This window comes from Hydractinia symbiolongicarpus, chromosome 2, assembly GCF_029227915.1.
Source record: "Hydractinia symbiolongicarpus strain clone_291-10 chromosome 2, HSymV2.1, whole genome shotgun sequence".
In the NCBI taxonomy this organism is placed as follows: Eukaryota; Metazoa; Cnidaria; class Hydrozoa; order Anthoathecata; family Hydractiniidae; genus Hydractinia; species Hydractinia symbiolongicarpus.
The window spans coordinates 30,528,304-30,546,966 of record NC_079876.1 but is presented as its reverse complement, the minus strand read 5'-3'; the positions used below and the strand labels follow the sequence as shown (position 1 = coordinate 30,546,966).

The following is an 18,663-nucleotide window of genomic DNA, read 5'->3' as shown; positions in this document are numbered from 1 at the left end:
TCAAAAAGGACGTTAAACTGCCCGTTACTTACTAACCTACTCAAGTTCTATTTCGTGAGTTAAGTAATAATCTTGCGCAAGTGTAATGAAAGATTACTTTTGGCTTAAAATGGTAATAAGAACGTTTTTTATAACTAGAACACATTTTTTTAGCCAGGATGCGTCACTGTGTTGAAGTAACTTTTGTGTTATATAATATACTAACGATATTTTGAGTATTATATTATCGTGGATGCTTTTGGCTGACTTTTCTGAAACAGCTATTTTAATATCCAATACTTACTAGTGGAAAGTGGCATTCAATCTACAATCGTGCGTAAATACAATGAACCCCCAGGAAAATATTGACAATTTTTGGCTACACCGAGAAAACATTCAAATAAAATATTTTATTTTTGCCATTGAATCTTTTTTTGTTTTTTTTTAATACATTTTCGCTGATAGATAATTTTGCGTACTGTCGTGGAATTTTTTATTTTAGTGAATTTTTGGAAAATCAGCAAATAACCAAAATTTTCTTTCTGCAGAAATTTCTGACAATAAAATTCTTCACTTTTTAAAAAATCAACATGAGAAAGCGGAAGTAGCACAAAATGTTTTTGCCAATCAGTTTCTTTGTATTTTATGTGTACTGTTTCACTGTGATGGAAAAAGTCATCAAATGTGAGATAATGACTTTAAACGTAACAGAATATGGTTTACAGTAAAATCCCGTTAATTTAGACCCTCAAGGAGGACGCGATATTCGTCCGACTTTAGTTTGGATAACTCGGACTTTCTTTAAAGTGGATTATATAGAAGATTTTTTGTTCATAATTAAGCGTTTCTTTTCGCTGCGTGACATTATTACTAAGGATAAACGCTCTCAGGATTGTTGATTTTAATAAAATCCGCCAGAATGCGATTTTCAATTCGAATCATTTGACATACGGTTTTCAGAATGTCTGAATTACATAAGGTTTTTCCGCTACAGAGACCGAGTAAAAATGTTACGGCTTAGCGCATGTCCTAGATATCGGTACGATTTAACGAATGTCCGAGATATTGGAGGTAAAGCTTAGCGAATGTCCGAGATAATGGAGGTACGATGTAAGCAGAATATTTTGGATTCATTAGGGCCTTCAAATCAAATTGGGATAAGAAAACCATACGACTAAGGAAATTTCCCTCTTACTCAAGCTTGTGCAATTCTTTGAAATTCAACCACGCCTAAACAACCACAACTTAGTATAAAAAATGATTATATGAAAGCTCCTTCTACAGAACCTTGTTTTGTTTGCTCAAAGTGACGAAAATACTTATGTCTGATTTGGACGACATTTCGCTTTTATATACCTTGTGCAGCACATAACGCATTATTTGTCTCTTTTTATCATTGTCTTAATATTGTTTACACGCTCCCTTCAAAGACACAGTATCTGAGTAGGACTTGGCGTCATTTTTCTCTAGGTTATTGAATGCAAATCTTATTCAGTTGTATCGACTGTAGATTAAACAGTTAGCTATGATTGAAAAACGCAGGTGATAATCCCATATGTTAGATATTTCTTAATTTTCCAATTGTGCCTCACAGTTTATGATATTTCAGAATATTTGGGAAGCTCGGTTATCTACAGCTAAAATTTTGAAGTTTCTTTGTTTCCATTAAAATTGTGTTTGTTAGTTGCCGATCGATTGTTGTCAATTTAAAAAGATCTCTGCAACATATGTCGTGCAACATCTCTCGTGTCAGGTGGTGCGAAAGGTGCTGTATTTATGATCGAGCTGTCGAAACATTACTGGCAAAAGAGGCTCGAAATTTAAATAGCAAAAAAAATGTAAAAGAAGAAAACTAGGTAGCTTTAATGGAAAGATATCTTACAATTTTGCAGCATGTTGCTTAGAAGTTAGTATTAAAAAGATAGCCTTTAATTGACTCACAACGCTTCTGATACAGAAATACGGATTACTGCTTGACAAACAATCATTCTGGGATGGCCTAAAAGAACCAAAAGGTGGTTTTATCGCCCGAAGGCACAAAATCCAGGATGCTATCGTGTTATTCGAGAGCTGTAAAGCCGGTTCTACAGAAGATCACAGGTGAAGAGTTGCAAGTCTCAACCAGCAAAGTATTGGAGTAAGAGTCAATGTCGCTTCGTCAGATTTCTGGTTGAAGGGACAATGGGATTACTTAGACATCAAGGTATTGCGTCCTACACCTAAATCGTGCCTCACAATGCTCTAGCAAAGGGTTCAGACTTGCCTTCCGTAAGCTTTCTACAAAAGAACTTGTTGCAGGAGAAAAAAAAGGCAAAAACTAAGAGGCTATAAATAAAGATCTATCTTTGCTGCCTGCTGTGTCAATGGAACTATAGCTATTGAAAATTGTGGTAGAGGTGCCCTCAAGTAAAATTTTGGGATATCAATTGTTAAAAGAAAATTATGTGAAGGGAGTTTGTGTTGAACCCGATTTAAAAAAAAATGTTTTTATTGTGAAGTGCTACGTAGCTGCTTCTATGGAAAGAGCCAAATATGATGTATATGTAGACTTACCTAAAGCACTGGAGAGATTTTTTATGCAACATGCAAATGTAATTGTAGTGTAGGCTGCTGTTGTAATCATGTAGCTGCAACTTTATACCAGCCGGAAGACTATAAGAAACTTGATCTAAAAGAAGTTCTACATGATAAAACTTGCACCCATGTTCTTTACAAATAACATGTTTCTAGGGAGGCTTTAAATAATAAAACCATACTATTTTCTGAATTAATATTTCAGAAAGCTAATTTAAAAAAAGATTGTACCAAATCAAGAAAGAGGCCGATTCTCGCCGGCTAGCGTGATTACTGTTTGATGCCTACATCTACTAAAGACCAAAACAGCATGAAATATGTATTTCATAGTTATACACATTACGTTTAATTGTTCAAGCCTTGTGCTATATAAGGCGATAAAACGTTTATTAAGTCGCAACAAATTTCCCAGATTTTATTCAACTAAGCTACAATCGATAATTGAAATGTGTTGTACATAATTCGGTTATTTTTTATTCGCTTTACTGCTCTTTCGACATGGTCACGTATTGATGCTATTCTTTTTGTTTTCAAGGAATGGTGGTATATTTAACGTAACGCCTTCTGGTAACAAGTCTTGTATATCGAAACCTCTACCGGCCATCAAATCGTCTTCATGTTCTAATAAGTCGATAATGGTGCAGTGCTTAGTTATCTGTCACTTGATTCGCCAGCATAGAAATAGAAGAAAAATACTCCACTTGGAGCTATTTCAACTATTGCCTTTGTTGTGTAGCGATGTTTATAGTTGGAAAATGTTGCCGATTGCATACGATATGACCTAGGCATTTCTGTAAATATTTCCGTACAGTCTATTACTACTCTTGTATTTGGATACAAACATTTAAAACTCTTTGGCATTGTCTCTACAACAGTCTTTTTTGGTTGCTCATAATTTAAAGCGCGTTATTTTATATGGGATGTTGCTCTCCTAATGTCGGTTCATCTTCATGTGAATTTTCTTGTTCCTTTGTTGGTCGAATAGGTGAAAATACTTCCTGTTGAAGTCCAAGACTAGTACGAGTGATTCTTGGTTTTTGGGGGACGTGCAATGCAGTCTTTGGAACAATAGTTGGCACTTCATTCATGTATGTCTTTCTACCCCCTACAAAGTGGGTTGAGCAAACTCTATGTGAGCTTTTTTGCTTGAAGTTTTTTCTGCTCATCTAAGCTCGCCACTGCCTCCTCAAGGTCTTGTCTTAAGAAATGATGTGAGAACTAAGATTTTTGTTTCGTTTTATATTGTTAAAACAGTGAGGGACACGGCATGTTATCCCCCATTCACACTTGTTTGACCCACAGTCGGTTGTGTTAACATTTGGTACATCTGGTAAAGGTAGAAAGAAACAAAACTAGAAGTTCCAGTGATACTTGCAGCTGTAGAATACTTAAAAATACTGTGTATATTATTTATAGTTGTAGAATTTAGTGGATTATCTTCGTTATTTTCTTTAATATCCATAACTGCATAACCATATTTGGTTACATTTAATTTACGGCGATAAGTACAACTACCATAATGCATTGCAAAATTTTGGGAATTACGGGAATAGCAAATCAGTTGCGAAGAATCCAGCTGCTTGTTTGTGCGGTTCTCGTTTATCAAAGATTATCGTCGCACAGAGTTATGGTGTCAATCCAATCACTTCTTAATAAAACCTTCACTTATAAATTGACCTTTTGTTTTTTAAGCTGGTGCTAAGCTAGCTGGGAACGAAATGAGATCTTTCAAGAAAGAAATTGAAGTTATATACCTAGGATATTGCTCTTTTTTTAAAAGTTATTAAACTCTTTTTATTAAAACTTCCAATTTAGGTCTCAAATAATTCTCTTATGGCAGCATTTTAAGTGAATGTTTTGAGACAGTTTTTTGTGCTACCTAATTCCGCCATTTTTTAAGATTGGATGATAGAGAAGGGAGAGAGAGTGGGGGGGGGGAGTCATATTTTCTGTGGGTGACTGTAGCTAGCTACCTAACTACCTAGCTATCTAGCTACCTCGTTGCCTAGCTATAGAACAATTTCCGTATGACGTAGTTATTTTGACTTCATTTTGAGAAGAATGGGCATACATAAAAGTTTGTGCATGCAAACTTAATAAAGAAGAACTTTCACAGGGTAAGATGGCTGTTAATAAACACCAAAGATTTTTTGGGTAGCATAACATCCAAGAGGAACTAAAATTAAGTCATAACTATATTCTTCCAATTCCATGTTTTAAAGCGAAGATTTGCATGGTTTCTGTTAAGTTCTAAGTTCCATCTGTGTTTACACAGTACGGTTTAAAATAGGCGTGTTCCGAGGGTTGTAGGTGAATACAGTGCTCAATTTTCAGTTTAACATGAGCTCCGGTGACATTTTTAATCACATCATCACAGTAATAATAGCTTGTTTTCATTTTGTCACGTGGTACAAATTTATATTGAATATGATCCCACATAGAGAGAATGTTCGCAACTTATTTTACTCATGAAAACACTTCAACAAGGTTTTTAGCATGGATTTTGTTTGGATGGTACTTTGCAACGAGAGTTTTGTCTGATTAATTTACCATATAGCAACGAGAAAAAGCATGAAATATATATATTTTCGCTGGGTTGTTTCATATTGGCGGACATTTTTACTAGCTCGCTCGTAAACTTTGTTGTGTTTATAGAAAAAAAACTATAGCTAAATGTTAACTTCTTTGCTTCTTTATACCAAGTTTTGAAATTCATAATAAGTTCACAACTTTTTCTTCAAATCATTTTATTTCTTCATATTTAAAGCATACTATACTTCAGCATATATTTAAGCTGCGACTCAAAACTGTTTTGAAATGTGCTATCCAACGCAGGGTGCATTATTTAGAAAGACCACGGTGTATGTCAGAAATGGACGTTTCGGAGAGCTTAAAATACTCCAAAATTTAGAAGCTCAAAGCAAAACGTTATGACATTATTAAGTAGCTCTAAAACATGTACTTTTTGTTATAAGTCATAATAAGAGCGTAAGTAAGGAAGAATGTTCATTCATTCTCTTACTAAAAGTTTTACGCACCACGTACGTACTTACGTTTCATTTTAAGTGCAACTGAAGTTGTTATGTCAGGTTTTCTTACAAGCTAATATTTTGCTCGTAAGGGTCGTAAAGAATAAAAAAATTAGGTCGTATTAAACTAAATAATAAAAAAGCCACCTAGCTAAACTAGCTAGGTGGCTTTTGACGCTCCGTTGATATTTAGGCGTGCATAGCTGACTCACCAACAGACTCACCAACTTCAAGGTCACAGCTTTCAAAATGGCTGTAGTAACACTGCTTAGATTGTTTCATATTTCTTCGTCAGCATGTTGGAGTCGTGAGAAACGTAGCTACTGCTTGACTGTTTATCAAAATCGGGGTCCGTGATTGGTCAAAAAACAAACGCTTTTTTAATTCATAATTTTGCCCGTCATATCGCATTTCGTATTTTGTAAGATATTTTTTTCCACGCACAAACAGACAGACGGAATGCGGCTATTACTTAAGAGATTTCTTAATACGCAAATTATGGTATCATTTCCTTGAGACTTAAAGTACAAGAAAAAAAGTCACAAGATCGTCCAAAAGCAGTCAAAACTCACTTCCAATATAAAAACGCTCGAATTTTGAAATTTTCCATGCTCACTCACAGTGGATCACGATTTAGTTTTTCTAAAATTTCAGGTCTCAGCCGTAATATGGGTTGTTCTGCATGTAAGAAGCGCGACTAGCATTTTTAAAACGATGTTATCTGCAAAATAAATTAGCTGCAAGTTTTTTCCTGTACATTAATTTTTAAAATTAACCAATATCTTTTTTAAAGTTTTTCCTCATTAAAGCCTTACATTCCTTTCCAAACTTTTAGTCCAAGTTTTTAAGAGATTCCTTATGTTGCGGGTTCTCCATTGTAGCGTCTTACGCATGCGTACTATGTCACGAGTCATCACGTTCATCCAGACTTGGCTGTTCAATGGAGAGTGATTATTTTAATCTACGTGAAATTTTACCTAAATTTAAGTAATTCAGACAGGTGGACACTGCTTCTCTTTAAAGAACATTTTAAAAGATGGCATTTTAACTTAATAAGCTAGCTCGTCCTGTAGACGTTCTTTCAATAATATGTCCAATGAGAAATAATGTTTGTTTTATAAAGAGAAATCTTTCATCACCAGACAACACAACGTCAAGAAACAAACATGTAAGAAAATTATAAAAAGAATACTCACCTGAGTTGTGTTATCCCACAAAAGACATTAATTACACTGTATTCCATAAATATAAAAACAATATCATTTACAATCTACTTCCCAAGCATACTTAACCATTTATTGTAAATAATAAAACTGCGGGGTTATAACAGCCTAGATCAGCAAAATATTTGTCAACATGATCAATATGAGGGACTTCATGACAGAGAATGCTTTTCAACTCGCTAGAACGTTGTTTTTTTTTAATTGCAAATCTTGTTTCTCAGGCCACAGCCTCCTAAGGCTTTTGTAGCGCTGGGTTGGTACTTTTCTCTTTGCAAGCTTTAAACCTTGCCATTTTTTTCGCTAAAACTCTTTAGATGAACATGCATATCGTTTTTCTACTTTAACGCTTTTCTAATCAGCTACAACAAATATTACTATACAATCCTTATTGTTCCAATATTTTCTTTAACACGTGGGTTCAACTTGAATTTGTGTATAGATTTTACTTATGTAAGAAAGAAATTGTTGGTACATGTGTCGAAAATCACACAGCCAGTGCATCCATGTTTTCAATGGCATATCATTTCGTGTTCATCTGTTTTCTTATACGATATAACATGAGTAGTATTGTACGAGTTATTTTTAGTTCTAATGATGACATAAACGATGACAATGAGAACAATGACAGCAATCAACACACCAATCACTATAACAGTTGTGTGGTCTAAAAAGAAAAACAAACAAATGTACTGACAAAAGAAATGATTTGTCCTGTTGCAAATATGTTAGCAATGATAGTGTTACTGAAGGCTTATAAACCATTTAGCCAGGCTATAGGAGAATAGCGACCAAGGTTGTGACGTCATTGACCGAACGCAGTGTGATCCATGCAAACAACTGATGTTGCTGTTTTCTCACGTAGAGCCTCTCTAAACAGTTTATAAGTCATTTAGTACATGGTATCCTGATAAAAACATAGAAATTAAGGTGTAAGTCTTTCAGAAGATCATTGGCATGTAGATGAAAAATAAAATACATGTCTATGTGGAAACCATGTCTTCTGGCAATAGTAACGTTTGATCAACTGAAGGAAAAGAATTTCTTTTCGAACACAGTGAAACAATTCTTGTAGTTCTATTCTAAAAGTTTTTAAATTTTCCGTTGATGGAGTGGTTGTGTTTGTTGTCAAATTAAACGAGCAAATGCTAAAAATTAACCACAAAGAAACGAAAAAATGTAGAGACATCACATTAAATTTGATTTTTAAAGAAATAGTTGATGACAATTCGGCAGAGTTGTTAACTGGATTTATTTTATCCTTGTTTGAAGACCAAAGATGTGAGACATTTGGAAAAGATGAGTTTCTTAGTTGCTTTGTAACTTTTATGAAGAGTCTCTAATTTTATGGCCACTTGCTTTGACAAAACTTATTAAAGGTATAGCTTCCATATTTCGTACCATATAAATTTCGTTTTCAGAAACTGTTGGTCGAGTATAAATTAATCCATTTTATCGTACTACGAAAAGCTTTAATCAATTAGTTTAAAACTTGGATTTTCTTTGGACGTTTGACAGCGTTCAAATTTCCCGAAAATTTGTTTACTTTGTTGTGTGTACATTTTAGCCAGTCGCTAGAGAAAAATAGCGCCCGCTTACGTGGTCGATATAAGCCAATAAAAACGTGAGATATACAGAAGACATTACACTGCCAGGTACTAATGATGATTAATTCTAACATTTCACAACATCCAGCTATGACGCGTATGTTCAAATCTTATTATATAGTTGTGAACATATGTTATATATAGGTAAAACATGATGAATCCAAAAGTTATGACGGTTAAAAATGGAACAAATCTTTTCTTTTTTTAACCCATGTGTCATGGAAGTGAAGCAGTTATTTGCACTCGCAATTTTATCGTTTAAAAAGAAAAAAATAGTATTGTAGACTAGCTCCTCGATGAATTCCCAGCTAGAAACATTAGTTTTATGCGACATCATTTTCTACCACCTTTGTTTACGCTTGGAAATGGTTTTGTCTTAAGGGGCGAACGTGGAATGATATTTGACATAGTTCCTAAAATGTGATAGACGTTGTATTGAAAGGGCTCTTACTCTTATCATCATCGTCATCTTTGTCACCTGCATCACTATTTGTAGACTTTGTCTGGACAGGACCATACCAAGGTGAGCTTTGATAGTCTATGTCGGTTATGTAGACCCGGACGAAAGCGACGTAGTATGTATTTGGTTCCAGAGCTGAATTGTTTGGTGCTTAAAACATAAATTTAATCTGTAGTTACTTAAAATTTTATTAGGCTCATATTATAAAGTTCACCTTAAAATTGTTTGCCACGTGTATCTTTAATAACTCGTTGTACATATTCTAGCCAACACATTATTACCAGCCAACATAGCCCCGGAAATCCCTGTTTCACGCATCCTTAGTAAATAATAACAGCTCAGCTACACCATTTTTAATAACATAACAGCTATTATTATTATCATCATTAGAGCTTTTTACACACAGGCAAAGAAAATTGTGAGAAAGATATTAGGTCTGACATTAAGCAAACAATGTAATTAAAAGTGATTATATTGAAGTTCGGCTTCTTGTTTGAAAGAGCACGTATTTTAATAGTAACAAGGTAAAAATTCAAAATGTTAATTTTGAAAATGGAAATGTCAAGTTTGTTTGGCAATTTTACCAGTAAAAAATTCAGTAAAGTCATGTGTTTTTGTTTAAAAAAAAACAGTTAGTTTAGAATAGACAAATAACAAGATCCAAAAAGTAAGAACCAATACGCTATTTAAAACCGCTGAAACTTTTTTTTATGATAACAATTAAACCTTACTTCCGAGAGATCTTCTTTTTCTGTTGGTGACGCTGCTTCCAATGATAAACAATTCATTCTCTTTCGGATTGATCAGTCTTCCCACGAGCTTGTCTTTAATTTCTTCATTTGAGAAATCATTTGGTGACTTTGATGGCAACTCCTTGTCTTGCAGTTTCCATGCTATGACGTCATAATGTCTAAATCGTGAATGCAAATACTTAATTAACCCGTGCACAATGAACGACGTACGACGTACGTCAGCGTTAGAGCAAGGCCGAAATACTGACATGCATTCTATTGTCCACAACTCAACACCATTTATTTTTGAGATATCACAATGCAGACTGATACGAAAGAGGATTATTTCCTTTCCAGCAATACCAAACGCAGTAAACGTAAAGGCGGCAGCTGGCCATAAATTGTGTTCAACGACGAGTGATTCTCGGAAAAAAATACCTTCATGAGGATTTTTTATCAATTGCCGCAATTTCTCCGTTAGCCTGTTTGGTGCTTAACTTTTTAATCAAAATGCACTATGTAGCAAACCAATTCAGAACATTTCAAATACGTAATGCCATCTCAACCTGTTAAGTCATATAGTTTAGAGTGAACGTTTGACTACTCTAACGTCTCTAACATGAAAAGTATTAAACTCACTTTAACAAAGCAGACATAAAGCAAGCTAACAAATATTTTATTAAAAACAGCAAAAACTGCTCTGGTTATCATGATTATTCAAGATTTTAAGAACTTTCTAGAAGTTTTTAAGTTCACATTTTTTTAATACATTTACTTGTTTGTGCTATTTTAGGTGATTAGAGAGTATCAACAGTTTCAAGTTGTTGTTATATCATGATGCTTGATTGTAACATGTGGTTCATGTTACTTATGCGCTGTTTACCCTCTCAAACAAAATAATTCAGAAAAAAGCAGAGTAAAATGAGCACAAATTTATTTACTTGATACTTCCCACTTCTTCTTTAAATAAAACGATGTTGATTCCGAATGACGTATTGCTGATCTTGTCTGCTGGAGGAATGGGTACTGGTTTGTCGAGAGGTTTCGGAACTAAATGTAGATAACGTAACATTGAAGATATACACCCAATATATACCTAAACGAAACTTTTCTTTGTTATTGTTTGGGTAAATAAAGATAAGTTATGTCGCAAAACCTACTGCAGTTAGCTTAGAGTATCAATAACTTATTTTTAATTGAAGAGAATGTGTAGATTTCACCATCAAATCATTTGACGGTGAACAAATCACTTTCTCATTCTAACATACTGCATGAACAGTAACACATTGGCGACTTTTGATAATTTTCTATTCCGCAACTTTTTTATGTAAGAATTTTTTTAAATCTCATTTTGGGAATTGTCATGAAGACCTTAAAATTCACCTGCAAATGCAACCAATCGACGTGTAGATAATTTATAACCATATTCACATCAGCAGATCATTATCCCCATCATTTAACTTCTTTTAAATCCTTGCCAAGAAATAGGGTAAACCTTCGAAAAGTTATTGCAGTGACAAACACAATATATTTTAAAGAAAAATTCTTCTTGTTGCATATAAGGCAAACGCTGACAAGGAAGGATGCAATAGAAATATTCAGGTACTAACCAATTGGACGTGTCGAAACTATCTTCTGTGTCGTAGCAAAACACAAAGTGTTATACACGTGGACAAAAACAGTGTAGTTTTGGAACGGTCGAAGCTCTGAAAACAAGCATGCTCTGGTGTTGCACACTTTCTTTCCTGGCGAAGACCAAGTTACCTGAAATAAAAATATTCGTACACTGTACAACGAGTGAAGGTAAAACAGATAGAAAGGTGTTTTGGTAATACAAAAATATATTTATTTTTAATCCATTTTTGTATAAAATGGTTGTAGATTCTGATTTTTACACTTTTTAGTCTTTGGGCCTGTTTAAGGAAGGGTTTCAACTAGTGATCAGAGATCGTAGGTTTAAAATTATTGAAACCACTTGTTTGGACGTTTAGGTTAAAAAAGATAAAAGTTTTATTTACTTTAAAATCATGGAGAGCCATGTGGGTAGAAATAATCATGGCAGAGCAAAGTAGAAATTGTTGTTACTGCTGCAGTAGCAATTGCTATAACTTTAAAGAAATACAAAATGCTATTTACACCATCATTTTTTGGTGACAGGTTTAAACATTTCCTATAAAGTGGACGTGTATTTCAGCCTTTAGGTCTTAAAAAGAATATAAAAATTAACATTATTACATTATAACCCTGCAAAATGCCATTGATATTTTTCGACTCTCCCCAATATATCGAAATTGATGTTTCTCCAAATATTGTCTGGTTCACTTCTACAGGGCTTGGCACTATGACAAGGTTATTAGAAAACAGAGTAAGAAAAATAAAGAACAAATAAAAGTATACTAGCTTCATTTACTTAATTATGCAAATTGACGCTAATTTACTTAGCAAAAACTCAATAACTAAAGTCCAAAAGTCAACAGGGATTAGGATTTGAAATAAATTCTTAAGTAGTCAAATCTAATATAGTACCTCCTTCAGCCGTCATATTTGTTTCTAGTTTTGCTTCCTCGCTTTCACCATACGCATTTACAGCTTGAACTTTCACAACATACGTTTTTCCATATATTAGATTACTAATGTTAACTTTTAAACTTGATGTAACATTTACGCGATGATAGTTCAAATGTGATAAACTTTTGTACCTGAGTATGTACATTGATATTGCAGCATTTCCATTATAACTTGGAGCTGTCCATGTCACTTCAAAAGTAGCAGGTGGCTTTGAAATCACATGTAAATTTTGTGGTGCATCAGGTTTTTCTATCATTAAAGGTTAAACTAATAATGTACACTTTGTTTTGGCACTTAATAGCCCATTTAGCACTTTAATAGGCAATTAAGAAGACAAAATTGCCATAGATATCATATGGTTGCATTTTCATCTTTGCAGAGCTACTTTAATTTTAAATTTATATCAATTGTATATTAGTAATAGTGCTAGATATTACCAGCCATTCCCTACATCACTGAGAGTCCAATAATGACCAGGATTTGCATAATTTCATGTAAATCGTATAGACTTACCTAACACTGTAATATTCACATTTTTCCTTACTTCACCAGCACTATTGTTTGCTGCACATACATATGACGTGTCCTGCTTGCTTATTGCTTTTATCTCCATTGTCAATGTGGAACCTGAGGTACCGCTTTTAAGGGGAGTTCCATCACCATATTTAAACCAATGAAGAGTTGCCTTTGGATTGCCGTAACTGGACAAAGAACAAGTTAAATTGTATGCGCTTCCTACTTGAACCTTATGAAACTCTTTATCTGGAAGAATTACAAGATTATGAGGAAGATCTAAAAAGTAAAATTTAAAAATTAACCTTTTTTTCTTTTTGCAGCTGGACTTAGAACTTAGCTATTTCCCGCTAGAAAAGTCAGACTCTTATGAAAGGTGTAAAGATGTTATCCATGAATCTTTTTCTTTTATTTTTTTGAAAAATCTTGATTGGTTCTTAAGTTTTTACATTCAATAATTATGCTAATTAATACATGACGTCATGTTTTTAAAGTAAATGAGGTGTTTTATTAAGGATTTATCAAGGTATGTGGTGATATAAATATGTGTTCACCTCACCAGTTTGATATTTCGAACATATTTACGTAACTAATAGTATTTAGTTAGCAATACTGATTATTCATACCAGCATTTCTCTAGCATCTAACTTATATCTTTTTCATAGTTTTAAAATTTTGATATTTTGACTTTAAGATAATATTTAGCATCATTGAACTGGTGTGTGCATAAAATTTTTAACTGAATCCGACATGTAAAAATGCTTCTTTGGTGGTTTTAATGTTACTGTCAGAGTCTTCTTAATTTTTGACTTGTACAAACGAACCTCGACTACAAGCAGATATCAATTAGGACAATATTTGTTTTGTTTGAAATATGTTTCAACAGGTTATTTGTTTGCTGTACGAATCTGAAGATTTCACATTTAATCAAGTTTCAGGCGAGGATTTGAAAAATCACATTCAGTTTGTTTAACAAAGTTGAGAAATGCGGCAATACATCAAATAAAACTCCGGAAGGTGCATTAGCTAAACTGAGACTTGTTTTTTAATTTCTTTGTGGTAACATTACAACTCATAAGGCTCAGACTACGCCGATTTTTTTAGTGTTGCCAAGTGTATAACAAGTTGCGCAACTTAAAAAGTAGACTTACAGTAAACATCGATCACTTCCTCACTTTCTCTTTCAATCTTGCTTGTGCTGTTATTCTCCTTCATAAATATTGTTATTGCGCGACAAACATATCTTCCACCTTGGTCACTTTCAATGTTTGTCAGGGAGAACGTTTGATTCCTACTCATTACATAGTACCCTCCATGTGGTTTTATTTCTTTAAGCCAACTATATGTGATACTTAACGATGAATGGTATGCTTTGATGTAACAATAGAAAAACAAATCATCTCCTTCAACTACAAATGTTTTCCTACTTTTTGTGATGTTCACTGTTGGTTTGTCCATATCTAGATATTGAAATTTGACACAAGTTTTTTAACCTGTACTTATTGGAATGAAGTTTTTTGGAAAGAGGGTATCACACCTCTACGCCTGTTTGACTTTGCTGAACTGTACTAAGCGCTTAGCCCAGTGTTAACAACATACTGTCTTCTTGGAAATGGTTATTACACCTATGCGCATGTGGGACGTGGTTTACCTGTACTAAGGGTCAGCCCACTGTAACAATTAATTTTTAAACTTTCTCGAAAATCACGCTTGTACGGTTGTGCAACGTGGTTTACCTGGACTAGCCGCTCTGCCAGATTTTAACAATGGATTGTTTCTTGTGTTGTGTTTTTTATTTAAACAGAGGCTGTGATAAATGTTTTTTCAAAAGGGTAATATTCCTAAATGCCTGTACAACACCGTTTAACTGTACTAAGCGCTCAGCCCGGTGCCACGAATAATTTTTTAACTTTCACAAAAAATTATCCCGCAAAATAAAATAATATTGACCAATTGTTTTTGCTATGAAGGTAACAACGGTATGTAAACTCTATTTTTATTTCAGCTATCCTTGCGGGAAAGCTACGTTTTGAAAAATATGTTACACTCGCAACACTATAATGGTATATGCGCATCACTTGATTTACGACATACTGTATACCTGTAATAAAGCTCTCCACATGATCGTGTTGCACAGTTTACGCCTCTTATTAAGCGCTCCTCAGAGTGTTAAACGCATGGTCACACCTAGACTTGTGGTTTACCCCGGCGTTTCGACTTACACCCCGGCTAGTCTATATTATAATACCCGTATACGTCTGTCCGTCTGTCTGTCTGTCTGTTTGTCACGCAAAATGGTAGCTTAGCTGCGTAAGTAGCGAGGCGCAAGTAGCGAGAAGCACGCAATGCGGTTAAAAACGGACGGGCCAACCCGTGGATTTTTCTACTGGCCAGGGACTAGTATTTCATAATTTGAAACTAATGAACTTAAAAACTTAAAATAAACTTACATATAACTTCCAAAAATTGAACATTGGAATATCTAGCTTGTGAGAAGAATGTGCTGTTCACCATACATGAATAATTACCAGTATCTGATCTTGATGAAGCATAACTGAGCTGGCGTACATGATAGTTTATTACTTTGCCATCTTTAAACCAAGTAATATTAAAATTTCGATGTGGAAAGATACGGTAGTCGCACTCAAGATCTATTCGGTCTCCTTCCTTACGTTTGTTAGTTTGCCATAACAATTTTATAGTTGGATCGTGGAAATCTAAAACATGGGATTAATGATGTGCATTTAAAGTAAAAAAAAATTGAACATTTTTGTCAAAGGTTTGCAGAGAATCATTTCTTTAGTAGATTACAGCATCTACCAGTAATTGCTGATTGAAATGATAATTACATTAAGAGATTTATAAAAACAGGAAGAATAGAAAATACCCTGAAAATATGAAAGTGACAGCCGAGCAATGAAAAATAATCTCTTTGAAGGACTATGTTCAAAAAATTATAATATGAGCTAGAGACATGGAGAGCATAACCTCACCAGCATATCAAGTATATAAGTTTCAAATAAAAGAATGCAATGTGTATTTAACTCTTTCAGTAATGTTGACCAAATAGCTCATCTGCGTTGCTATCTTAAAAAAGGCTATATCTTAAAATCACGTAACTTTTGGACACTCTTTCACAATACGGTGCAGCGAAACTTGTGAATCACTTTTTTTCAAAAATTGTAACTTTTTCGCTGTTACATGGAAAAAAATGACAAAACAGAACTTTCCAAAACTTCGTAGCGCTTTCAATCGATTTTTTTTAATATGCTGACAACTTAAATTTCTTGTTACACGGTAAAATGTACAACAAATAAAAACATGAGAAAAGCAATATGAAGTTCCTTAAAAAAATAAGTGTGTAATAAAATCATAGATATAACTCACAGTAAACACTAAAATGTGAGGTATATTCATTGCTTTTGATACCAGTAAACGTTGTTGCTGAACAACCAATCTTCCAGCCAAACATAGCAAGTGTAATATTTTGTATTTGTAGATATTTAGAGGTTTCATTTTGTATTCTATCATTTACTTTCCAGGTGTAAAATTTTATTGCGTCTTTACCAAAAACGTGGCAGCTGATGTTCACATTCTTTCCTTCATACCCAGCCAAACCAAAAAGCCATGTATGGATCGTAACTAAAAAAATTTCCAGCGCATTACATCGTGTTTCCAGTGTAAATAACTTACTTATCAAAATGCTCATCAGGTGAAGGTCCTATAACATGGCTATATAGTCTTTGAAAATCGGGGATAAAAAGTCAAAACACAACCAATGTTTCGTAAAACGACTAAAACCACGTAAACTATGTAAACTAAAAATTTTTAAACAATATCATAGGGCTTAATTATCTGATTAAGAATTTGGCCTGATCAAGTCTCGTATAGCATTCATTTAGGAGTGAAGAGTATGACATACAAAAGAAGGCTTACAATGTCGCTAAGAATAAATGACAAAGAATAAATGAGAAAGAATAAAATTAAAGATTTACATACACACCAACTTGGTACTGTTAAATGCTAAAATTTCAATAAAACCTGAGAAGGTTGTATTGTTTTAAAAGACTGTTTCGTTACTTCTCAAAGAAAGATGAATGTATAGATAAATTCACAGTACTAACCTACCATTGACTGAAACAATATTCGACTGACGAGTAGTATTGTTAATTCGTGAATCACATCGATACTCTCCTGCATTGGCTGTCGTAAGATTTTTCATAAAATATCGAAGAGAGTTGTCAACTTGGTAATTTGTGATATTGTAATCATCTTTATAAAACATATACTCTATTTCGCCAGGACTGGAAGCTTTGCAAGTTATTGTGAGAGCGCTTCCTGATAGAACAGATTGAGATGAAGCTTTCAATTGTAAGTCTATAACATGAATTACTACCATATGTTAAATTTAAATAAAGCTTACCATTCTTACCTATCGGACTGTAGAAAAGATTCAATTGCATATTGCCATACCTACGTACTCATGAACCTACTACAGGTATTATTATATTTGACATGGTACCAGCAAATTCCAGAAACATAAAGTATTGCAATTTGATAAACTAAGACAGATAACGCTTTTCTGAATTTTGGGTAAACATGTGGAAAATCTAAATTTGGAGGCGATAGCATGACTTGTAGAAATTACAATAATAATTCTGATATAGTGTAATGCTTGTTTCCTTGACCAATCGCATTTGAGAAGTAACTTTTTAAGCACATATTTTCATCCTGTATCTCTATAATAATAGCCGTCGTCTGTCTGTCTCTGCGCAGATCCCCCGCTGAGTTAGAAAATGATGTTACGGAAACACGAATATCAAATGCGATATATTTTTATCCACTTTGTTGCAACGGGTACATTTATAAAGGACGGGCGAACCCGTGGATTTTTCGACGGGCAACGACTATCTCTATAATAATAGCCGTATTTTGTCTGTGTGTCCGCGAAAGCCGCGTCCCGTAACGGACAACACGAAATTTTTAAAATGCGCACGAATATCAAATGCGATATATTTTTATCCACTTTGTTGCGACAGGTTAATTTAAAGGACGGGCGACCCCGTGGATTTTTCCACGGGCTAACGACTAGTAAATAAATATTATTATTGTATAAATTCCTCGCTTATTATGCTTAATTTTACTTTTTATTGCTATTCAATATATAAATATATATAAGTATATATGAACATATTTAAATACATATATAAATATTTATCAATATATACAAGTATATACAAATAAATGAAGTCAAACAAAAAACAAGTATTTATTTTATATCATGTTTCGATTATTTCTTCGGCAGGTATCAAAAAAGAAGATATAATACGTAAATACGTAAAAAATACGACAATACGACAATAAGTAAATACGTTAATACGACAATACGTAAAGAGGTAAATACATAAACATATATAAATATAAATATATAAAAAATCCTTACCATAAACATCAAGAGTTTTGATATCTGAGCTTGTCTCTCCCATTATGTTCCTTGCAGTGCAACTAACATTTTCTCCATTCAAATGATGAGTAATATTTTTTATTGTTAAAAAGTTTACAGATGTATTTGCAACAACAGTTCCATTTTGCTTCCAAATGAAATATGAAATTTCGTCATCTGTCGAGACTTTGCAAGTTGCGTTGATGGCATTTCCATATGCAAGGTTAACTGATGGTAATGTTAGATTCACGGTCATCACGACTAGAAAAAATAAATCGCTTAATACTCATCTTACAAAACATTTAGAACTAGCAGTAATAACAATGGGTATTCATGAATAAAGTTTTTGTTGTGAATCGTTCATTTTTTAGAATAACAAACAAGCTTCTATTTCAATCAGTAGCATCAACCTTTCGTTAGCTTTGGCATTCACAACTTTCGTTAATCAAGTTATGTTGTGCCATTCAGATTAACTTTTGCTTAACTTTGCTTACGATAGTGTTTAAGTCGTTTGAAAATTCCCAGCAATAACGTGAATG

General features: G+C 33.7%; 1 protein-coding gene across 3 annotated transcripts in view; it reads right to left on the bottom strand.

Moving 5' to 3' along the window:
* Nucleotides 1-6,691: 6,691 nt before the first annotated feature.
* LOC130630606 (cell adhesion molecule DSCAM-like) overlaps nt 6,692-18,663 on the bottom strand; it is a 42,445-nt gene continuing 30,473 nt past the window's right edge. For all 3 annotated transcript variants that reach the window (XM_057444169.1, XM_057444167.1, XM_057444166.1), the window contains exons 9-21: nt 18,125-18,385; nt 16,810-17,058; nt 16,069-16,323; nt 15,132-15,398; nt 13,833-14,141; nt 12,682-12,960; nt 12,127-12,417; nt 11,836-11,939; nt 11,211-11,364; nt 10,542-10,650; nt 9,601-9,779; nt 8,861-9,019; nt 6,692-7,469 (exon numbers count right to left, since the gene is read on the bottom strand). In XM_057444169.1, the coding sequence (XP_057300152.1) occupies nt 7,315-7,469; nt 8,861-9,019; nt 9,601-9,779; nt 10,542-10,650; nt 11,211-11,364; nt 11,836-11,939; nt 12,127-12,417; nt 12,682-12,960; nt 13,833-14,141; nt 15,132-15,398; nt 16,069-16,323; nt 16,810-17,058; nt 18,125-18,385 (2,771 nt within the window). In that variant the 3' untranslated portion in view covers nt 6,692-7,314. The remainder of the gene's footprint in view (nt 7,470-8,860; nt 9,020-9,600; nt 9,780-10,541; nt 10,651-11,210; nt 11,365-11,835; nt 11,940-12,126; nt 12,418-12,681; nt 12,961-13,832; nt 14,142-15,131; nt 15,399-16,068; nt 16,324-16,809; nt 17,059-18,124; nt 18,386-18,663) is intronic.